The following is a 9,106-nucleotide window of genomic DNA, read 5'->3' as shown; positions in this document are numbered from 1 at the left end:
TTCAGAACCCGAGCCAGGAAAGCATGGGCCGGACTCAGTCCCAGTAGGCACAAGGCAGATGCGCTGCCGATGCTCCAACCCCACACATTCACATCAAGCTCTGTGACCCGTCCCCGCCCCCAAAAAGACCAACAAAAACACCGCATCGCAGGGCACGGTGTTGCGCGAGGCAGCGGGCGAGGCGGCGTGCCCCTCCCCCCCCCTCCATGGTGCTGAACGAGCTGGTCATCGACCGCGGCACCGCGCCCAGCCTGACCAACCTCCACGTTTACGCGGACGGCGCCTTTGTGACCGTGGTCCAGGGCGACGGCTTGATCGTGGCCACGCCCACCGGCTCCACCGCCTACAATCTGGCGGCGGGGGGGTCCATGGTGCACCCGGGGGTGCCCTGCCTGCTGTTCACCCCCATCTGCCCCCACACCCTCTCCTCCCGCCCCCTAGTCTTCCCCGAGCACGTGGCCCTGACCATCGTGGTCCCGCGCGAGGCCCGCGCCGGGGTATACGCCTCCTTCGACGGCAAGCACCGCGTGCTCCTGGCCCCGGGGGACGGCGTGGCGGTGCGCGCCTCGCAGTTCCCTGTGCCCACGGTGTGCAACCTGGACGCCAGCAACGACTGGTTCAGGAGTGTGCGGGACGGGCTCAACTGGAACGCGCGCGTCGTGCAGGGCGCGGGGGAGAAGGCGGCAAAGGCGTGAGGTTAAGCATGGGTGGAGAGGGAGCGCGGGGTGGGAGGGGGGGTGGGGACGGCACCCTGCCTCCCGCTCCAATCCACAGCCCCTGCGGAGACCTTCGGCCCCCTATGCGACCCAGTGATGACCTCGTGCCCATCCATCTTACGCTGCTGCTCCCTTGTGAAGGACCACAGTCTCCCCCTTCACTCTCGCATGCCCACCCATGCACACTCCCCCCTGCATTCCCAATCATGCATGTTTCGCAGACCCCAGGGGCCCTGTAAACGGATAGAACAAACTGTGATGACTGCCTTGATCAGGTCCTGATGAGTCCATCTATCCCACGCAGCTCTAGCCTGCTCATCCGATGCTGGGCAGTGCAAGTGTACACAGTCGAGGGCAATCTGACACTGTGGTGAGATACAGAGCACAGCTTCACTGCAATTCCGAGAGTGACAGCAGGCATGGCATGCAGTCATGTCTGAATAAACATCCAGCACCAACAGTAGGCTGACGATAGATAAAGAATGTGGAATTGCAAGGTAACGCCAGGGCTGCACAGGAGGGACAGGCACCCAAAGGGAATGCGTGGAGGACAGAACACAGGGCCCTCTCTCACCACGCTGCATCCTCGTTGCTTGCCTCGCGCCCATCACCGCCCGTGCCAGCCTTCGCCCCCCCCTCCTCCTCTTCCCAGGGGACGCCTTGCTGGGCAAAGACATCACGCAGCGCCGCCTTGGCATCCGCGCTCTCCTCTGGACCTCGCCCACCATCGGCGCCCTGGAATCTGATGGCCAGGTCAACGCCAAAGGCTTCGGGAGGGCGGTACACCCCGAGGGAGGCAAGCTCGGCCTCCAGCGAGGCGTCACGCAGCTTCCCGGTCATGGCACGCAGGAAGGTGGAAAGCAGGTCCGCGCTGGCGGCGGCCTCGGCGGCAGAATGCGCATCGCCGACGGCTCGGGATAGCAGCAGGTCATGGGCTGCCTTAAGCCGCTGGAACTCCTGGACGGCCCCCGGATCCCTGCACTTGTCGGGGTGCACCCGCACAGCCCGCCGGAGGTAGTGGCGCCGGATGAGGTTGGGCGTGTAGGGGCCGCTGCCTGGCATCGGGAGGCCCAGGGCATCGGCTGCCTGGGCTGGGGTCAGACCGGCATCCATGGCGCCGTCATTGGTAGCAGCCTGGGGGTGAGTAGGAGAGGAATGCTAGGTATCTGCGTGCACAGAAGGGGCTGTGTCATCATGTATAGGATGGAGCTTGCAGAACTTCAGGATGCAGGCCGCGTACTCTGCATGATGGTGCTGGTCTGACCGTGCAAATTCTCTGCAAGCACGAACATCGCAGCTATCCGCCCACGCAGGCTCGGACTCGTGTCACTTCATGTGAAACTCAACATCGGAGATGTCGACCTGCCACATCAATGGTTGTGCGCGCGAAAGTAATCCCAGTCAGGATATCATCATTCGCCTGCTGGTCAAACTCAGCAGCGCCTGCCTGCATTTGTCCCTGGGCTCCGGCCCCCGCCTCCCTCCCTGGTATGTTCGAGAGAGCCTACTTAGTGGCGGCAAGCAGCAGCCGTTTCACACTTCTGTTCGTACGTGCTCCAATATTGCAATCCCACTCGGCAGTACTACCTGCCTGTGTGTGCAGGTAGTCTGCTCACTTGTTACCATGTAGGCCTCATTCACTGGCTGCGGAGTGCAGCACCAGGTGTGTGGGCGGGCCCGGCTGGACGGCACTGTTTCATCTTTGGGGTGTGATGAGCTTGAATGTCGCCCCAGTCCTAGTACCCGCAGCCAGGGTAACAGCGATGACGATCGACTCAGCCAGTTGGCTTCTGACCCCGACGCCACTCCTTTGTCTGTTTCCCATATGCATGCCTGCCCGGTCGTGATGATGAATGCCTTCCCAGCTCATTCCGATCCCATATGAAGAGGATATAGGTTCTCAACACGTTTATATTCTGAGCGACCCTTTTCTTTTCTTTTGGCATGCCGGCCGATGGCTGCCCGGCCTCCCGCCTCTGAGCATCTGGCCCCGAGTGGATGTGACGACACAATTTTATACACATGGTCCGTGTTTCTGATTGAGCTTGTCTCATGCAGAGATCTGACTCCCTGATCCACTCTTCACGCTCCCTCCCTTGTTCTGCCGCGCTTTCTCTTGAGTTCCAAATGCCCTTCTCACATCCGCTGACCCCCCGTCCACTCCTCCTGCGCAGATGACATTCTAGACGTTTGTGTGGACCAGCAGATGCTGTCCCTCAGGCAAACCAAGCGCCATTGATGCCTCCATCTCAGGGTACGTGTTGGTCTGTCCTCCGTCCCTTTTGGTGTCCCAACCCCTTCTTGCCTGCTGCCCTCGTGGCACCCTGTGTGTTGCATGGATGAATTGAGAATTGGACTAGAGTTTCTGATCCGGCTAGATACCGGCATTGACGATAAAGTTCTCGATTTCTGAGCACACACTTTGAGCTCCACGGCGTAATGCCCTGTTTCACTGAGATCTCAGTTGTTGCCCTCCAAAGACACCTGCTTTTCCCTCACACCTCTTGATCTGTTTTGCCTCTGTTGCCATTTTCCACTGCCCTGGGCTGCTTCTACTAAGTTGAGCCACTCGCCTTCCATGCGAGTGGGTCCGTTCCCAGAAGCCAGACTGATGAGGCTGTGAGGTGTTATGATCAAGGCATCAACAGCTGTCGACCCGGAGACACGCTATCCCGCCGGCAGGCTCCTTGTGCCCTCGCGGGACGTCGTTTTCGGATAATTCCCTTCCGCAGCATTCCCACACATGCATTTTACTTCCAGGCCACGACCTGCCAGCACATTGACGGTTGCACTCACACCTTTTCCTGCTGCTTTCCTCACAGCCTGCACAGCAATTTCTCGAGAGAGGCCTGCGGCCATTTCCGTGAGGACGGGCTGTTGGAGGATGGGCTTGGTGGTACTGCCAGCCCTGGAGCTTGGGCCTGCACCCCAGCCTGCGTCTGTTGGTGAGTAGCTTGTTGTGCTGGTGGATCCACGCCCTCATGCGATCCCATCCCATGCCCGCTATGATGACGGTCGAGCCTTGGGCTGCCCATGCCCCTGGCTCAACATAAATCACATAGCAAGAGCAAGTGGGCAAGAGGCTGTGCCCCATCTTGCTCCTTCAGTGCAGGGGGGGTTGCTTCTATGCTCGTACATCCGCACCCTCAGTGCTTGCACCCCTTGTGTGAATTGATGGGAAGGTCACTTCTCATCAATCCCATGTATCCATAACCCTCAGGAACACTTTGGAGGTCGTGGACACCCTTTCGATGCTCAGTAATGGCGTCATCGCCTTTTCCCTTTGAAGTCAAGACAGAATGGTGTCGGCCATCATCAGGTGAATGGGTCTGCGAGGTCCATCCCTGGGTGTATCTTGGTCTGGGATGAAGTGCAAGCATTCCTTTCCTCCAATACGACTCTTGTACTCCGCTTTCTTCGTGGAACCATCTCAATACACAGCTTGCATTGCGAGGACGACATCCTTGAGGCTGTTTCTGAACGGGCTGATAACCCACTCCTTGATTACACACTCAAATGAAAAACGACTTCTTCTTCCACTGAGCAATGCTGGATGGTTCCACATCCCTCCTTTGTCCTATCTCCTGCGTCTTGCCTTTTCAAAAGTATCAGCTGTCAGTGAAGATCCTCGCCTGGGGGCTTTCCTGCCACCCATCGGCTGCGTACTTGATGCAGCATGTTTGCGGCAATCTCTGAGACATCACTCTTGGCTTTCCTAGTGGCTTCGCACACTTGGCAATGATGAAATGTGCCCAGGGGCTTTCCTGCCCTCTACCTCTTCTGCACGTTCGTGTGTTTGAAGTCTGATGGCACTTCTGTCTGAGCTCCATTGGCCTCCTCCCCTTTGAATGATCTCGACTCGTGAGACTGTGACGAAAGCATATCACAATGGGATGTTTCTTGCTCCCGCTACCTTAATCATCTGTGTGGATTTGTGCAGCAACTTCTGAGTCTCGATCTGTCTGTTTCCTTGATTTCGTGCTTGAGACAACACAACAGTGTGATGCTGATGACACCATGGATATCATGGAGCTTTCCTGCTTCCGCCTGCCCTCCTGTGAGGGACACACATCCATCTGAATCACGCTGCTTAATACTTGCATGCACATTTGCCTCCTCTGTCCTTGATGACGCTTTCTGCTGCTGGAGCTTTCCTGCTTCCTCTCTCTGATTCCTTCGGGGATGGATGAATCGCGCAGCTGTGTCTGAGACTCCTGTTTACGTATTGTTTTCCCCCCATTTTACTTCTACCTATGATGACATCTGGCTGTAGGAGCTTTCCTGCTTCCATCCTCTGATCTTGTTGATGAGGGATGCAGCCCATTCTGAGGCTTTCCAGTGTCTTGATTACTCCTCCTTGTTCTTAGTGCCCAGAGCATTGATGATGTAGCTCTATGAGGTTTCCTGCCTCCAATTTCTGACCTTTGGGATGAATTGGCATACGCCTGAGCTCTGCACCAAGGACCCCATACCATTTGTTGTCTTGTGCATTCCAGTTTGTCTGACCCCTTCTGTTCCCAATCCCCGCGCAGACAGCAGCTCTGGAAATGCAAAGAGCTCTAACTGCCGCACTGGAGGCCTGGTCTCTCACACAAACGAGCCTGCGTAATGTACAATTTTGCACTAGGGCCTGAGAGGCATACCTAAGGTGTGTGTCGGTCCTGTTGTTTCGTTGTTTCCTGGGATTGAATGCAACTTCCAGACCACCCTTTCACCCTTTCTTTCGTTGACTGCCATGGCTTCACGCAACCGCCGTTCCCTGCCGAGGATGGAAAATAGCCAGCATGCGCGTTGCCGCGACCTGTGGAGGGGCACCCTGCTCGTTCAGGGAGAACCCGCCTCTCCCTGGCCGCACCCGGCTTGTGCGGATGGCGCAGCACAGGCTGCAGTCTGAGGCGCGCTTGTTACAGCTTTGTGGACTTATTCTTGTGCTATTCCCCCACTTGACCTACTTCTCCTGATCTGTTTTCTCAAACTGGTGTTCGCCGAGGATGACAATTTCCTAGGGCGTTTCTCAAAACATTCGCAGTGCCCGATCTAGAGCTTTCGCCTCGCCAGGCTTGAGAGCTGCTGCGGCTTTATCCTTCCTTGGATGTCTGACGGCAACACCAGTCCCCTCTCTTGTCTTGCTACCATCAAAACTTTGGACTCCATCCTTTCAATGTGCAGCGGTACATCATTCCTCATCAACCCCCTTCCCCTCCACTCCACAATGCAGGTGCTGCCACTCAGCAATTTTTGACCATCCAACACTGTTTCGGCATTTTTCCTTGCTACTCTGTAATACAGATTCAAATATGTATGATTGCAAACTGAATTGGAAATTGTAATGATGGTACTTGGAAACAGAATGGAGACGAACAACATAGAGAAACAGTTAAAGAGCAATGTAGTCAGCGTCATCGGCTGGTCCAGCAACATCTTCAAGGGCAAGCTCTTGACTCTGGTCCTGAGGCGGACCTGCAGAACCCGCACTGCACCCATCCGCACCCATAAGCTGGAGGAAGTCTGCGTCACGCAGGCCCCTCTTGGCCCGCTCATCACGCTGCCGCTTCTGCAGAGGGGCGTGGTGCAACAATCTGTGATGCACAGCGCGAGTGAGGCCACTCCAGCCAGGCGCAAGAACAAGTCTAAATCTGCATGTGTCCCAACCAAGGGGGGAACAGTGCTCAGCTAGACTCATCCCACACAGGTCCTGAGGATCCTCCACCCCCCCTTCAAAAAAGCCCACACCCCTCTCCCATCCCGCCCAAATGATGCCTTCAATTGGAGGGGCGCCGTCAGCCTGCGCTCTTCGCGCAGCATGCGCAGCGTGAGATGACGGTGCGGGCACCGCGCCCCGGCTGGGCAGTACCCTTTGAGAAAGCGTGCGCACACCGGAGCGGTGGCCACGAGTTTGACGTGCAGGTACGGGCAGTTTCCATTCGCGCAGGAACCCTGTGAGGGTGTTGGGAGGGGTTGGTGGTCCCGAAGGGGAAAGATGAGCTGCAAGGGCTGAGGGGAGGAGCACTGAGGAGGGGCCTGGCAAGATCAAAGTGCGATGTTGGGGTGCACTGATCCACCCGAGGCTGCCCCGCTTTGTACATGGGCAGCCACACCGGGGCAAAGCAACCCTCCATCCAGTGAGAGGCATGAGGGGACACACATACCACCCCTCATTGTACGACTAAAACAGGGCGCTCCCTCCCGCGGTGCATGCCACATGTCGTGCATTCCCAGGGAATCCCAGGCATGGAGACCCCACGGCACCTTGATGAAATGGATGCAGAGGGGCATGAGCTCGGCCACCCGCTGGTGCTGGAGGGGACAGGTGGGACCCAGCGGGCAGCTGCCCGCCAGCCACCGGGCGCAGACGGCGCGCTTGGTGGGGTCGTGCCGCAGGCTGCACCCCCTGCCCCGCCGCGGACAGGACCCCGTCCTGCAGTACTCGGGGCAGTACACGGGCGTGCGCTGCTGCACCGCCCGCCTCGCCGAGCGGGTTGTGGGCAGGCGCCGCGGCGTCATGCGCAGCGCGAGGAAGGCGCGCCGGCGTGCAGCCAGGGGCTCACTTGTCGGCTGGGTGCTGGGCAGAGGGGTGGCGGGCCCCGACTCGGCGGGCGCCCCTGCTACCGGGAGGGCAGGGCTGGGAGCGCCAGAGGTGCGTCGCCACTTGAGGCTGTGGCAGCGCTGAGGGGGCGTGGCCCCTTCCTCCCTCCGCCACTTGAGCTTTTGCAACCTGGCTCTCAGTGCCAGAGCCCGGGGTGCCTCGGGAGTCTTGGGCACGGTGCGCCGCCATGTCAGCTGGTTCCTCGCCCCGCCAGGGGGAGGCGAGGCCTGGCCCTTGGGGGGTGTAGCATCAGGCCTCCTGACATGGGCAACGGCCTGCACAGGTCTTGCATCCAGGACTGGGGCAGAGGCGAGCTTGAACTTTCCCACGCGCTTCAGAATGGGGTTGGAAATGTTCGTCGCGGGGTTTATAGGAGGACCAGGTGCTGGAACAGCCCTGGAGGACGAGGGACCAACAGGTGTCTGATTTCGACCACTGGCGTCTAGCCGAGAGCTTGCTGCAGGGTCAGCACTTATTCCTGCGAGGGATGCAATAGGCTCAGCGACACGCACTAGGGTGCGCGACGTGCGTCGGAAGGATGCCGTGGGTCCACCGGGCCCGGAACTCGTGTCGGGAAGGCGACACAACTGATACGGCTTCCTGGTGGAGGTCTTGCCCATGCTCACATCACATTGACCTTCGTACACAGGTATTCCGCTCACGACCAAGTTTTCTGGGAGGGCCACCGCGTCAATATACATATTCCGTCGCGATGGATCGTTGCCCTGAAATCCAGAGCGCAAAAGGCCCACCCAAGGTACCACACGGTACCGCTACGGAATCTGGCCATGGACGTTCGCATATCCTGCCGGACATTGCGACACCCTACGGCATCTTTCTGGCCCTCAAACCTTGGCCCCACCTCCCAGGGTGGGTCAATGTGTTTGGCTTTCGCTTCCTTTCTCCTTTTGGTGCCTGCCGGCGGGGAGAGAGTCGCGTTCAGACTTCCCTCACCTCCGCGAGCCCACGTTCAACTTCGGGTCCCCACTCTGTGCTGTTGACTGTGCGTCTAGGTCCAGCCCAGCATGCTGGGGCCATCAAACTAGTCCCACAGATATTTGTGTCGTGACATAGGCTACTCTGGGCGTGCAAGAGATGAAGGTGGGACAAGGGGAACCGGCTGCTTGAGCGGAACTTTGGCCTCCCCTCGTGCTGGGCCCTGATTGGGCTCCCTTCCCACCCTCGGCGCACTCCCATCGCACGCACAGTTCGGAAAGAGGCTTAATGAGGAGGCAGCACGGCGCTGGCCGGAGGCATACATTGACTACAAGGGCCTCAAGCATGCCATCAACCAGGACGTCGCTGTCTTTGGACCCAGTGAGTTGCAGAGCTGTGGCTCTGCTGAGAATTGGGTGGTGTTTCCATCTCAAGGTCGCTGTAGCTTTTGTCCGGGATGGAGGAGACAGGGGGAGTGCATTTTGCACACTGACAGACCCCGCGGAATGTAAGGTTCTGCGCTTGGAATGGTGTCTGCGCTTCACAGTCTAAAGGATGGTGCCAAGATTCCACCTCCCCGTCACCTCTCGTTCAGAGACGGGACAGGCGTTCCGTGCCGCTCTGGAGGAGGAGCTGGTGAAGGCCAGCGCATTTTACGTCAACTACGAGTCCCAACTCCTGGTAAGATTGAGCCTCTGTACTGCATCTTTGTGCCTCGGGATGATAGGGAGCAGTGGTTGCATGCGGATCTTACCTCCCCGATGTCTGCGACTGGCCTGCCGCGGCGCAGCACAGGTCCCGCGTTTCCCCTGCAGTGAGGTGCCAGCCATGCACGCACGTGGCAGCCCCAGGCCCACCCCTGCATCAG

At 58.6% G+C, this 9,106-nt stretch overlaps 4 protein-coding genes across 4 annotated transcripts in view; 2 read left to right on the top strand and 2 right to left on the bottom strand.

The window, feature by feature from the left end:
- Window positions 1–695, top strand: part of F751_6344 (putative NAD kinase 1) — a gene marked incomplete at both ends in the record, with an annotated part of 3,953 nt that extends 3,258 nt beyond the window's left edge. The window contains one exon of the mRNA XM_011403319.1: window positions 152–695. Within this exon, the coding sequence (XP_011401621.1) occupies window positions 152–695 (544 nt within the window). The remainder of the gene's footprint in view (window positions 1–151) is intronic.
- A 591-nt stretch (window positions 696–1,286) lies between these two features.
- On the bottom strand, window positions 1,287–1,829 carry F751_6343 (hypothetical protein; the record flags this gene model as incomplete). Its single annotated transcript, XM_011403318.1, has 1 exon — window positions 1,287–1,829. One exon carries the CDS (start codon window positions 1,827–1,829, stop codon window positions 1,287–1,289), a length of 543 nt encoding a protein of 180 aa, XP_011401620.1.
- A 260-nt stretch (window positions 1,830–2,089) lies between these two features.
- F751_6342 (hypothetical protein) lies at window positions 2,090–2,323 on the top strand (the record flags this gene model as incomplete). The annotated part of the gene is made up of 1 exon (XM_011403317.1): window positions 2,090–2,323. The coding sequence occupies one exon, from the start codon at window positions 2,090–2,092 to the stop codon at window positions 2,321–2,323; it is 234 nt and encodes a 77-aa protein (XP_011401619.1).
- A 4,072-nt stretch (window positions 2,324–6,395) lies between these two features.
- F751_6341 (Zinc finger CCCH domain-containing protein 3) lies at window positions 6,396–7,220 on the bottom strand (the record flags this gene model as incomplete). Its single annotated transcript, XM_011403316.1, has 2 exons — window positions 6,396–6,653; window positions 6,966–7,220. The coding sequence occupies 2 exons, from the start codon at window positions 7,218–7,220 to the stop codon at window positions 6,396–6,398; spliced, it is 513 nt and encodes a 170-aa protein (XP_011401618.1).
- Between the last annotated feature and the right edge of the window lie 1,886 nt (window positions 7,221–9,106).

Source organism: Auxenochlorella protothecoides (assembly GCF_000733215.1).
Source record: "Auxenochlorella protothecoides strain 0710 unplaced genomic scaffold scaffold87, whole genome shotgun sequence".
NCBI lineage: Eukaryota > Viridiplantae > Chlorophyta > Trebouxiophyceae > Chlorellales > Chlorellaceae > Auxenochlorella > Auxenochlorella protothecoides.
The sequence above is the reverse complement of the archived record's forward strand: the minus strand, read 5'-3'. Positions and strand labels throughout refer to the sequence as shown.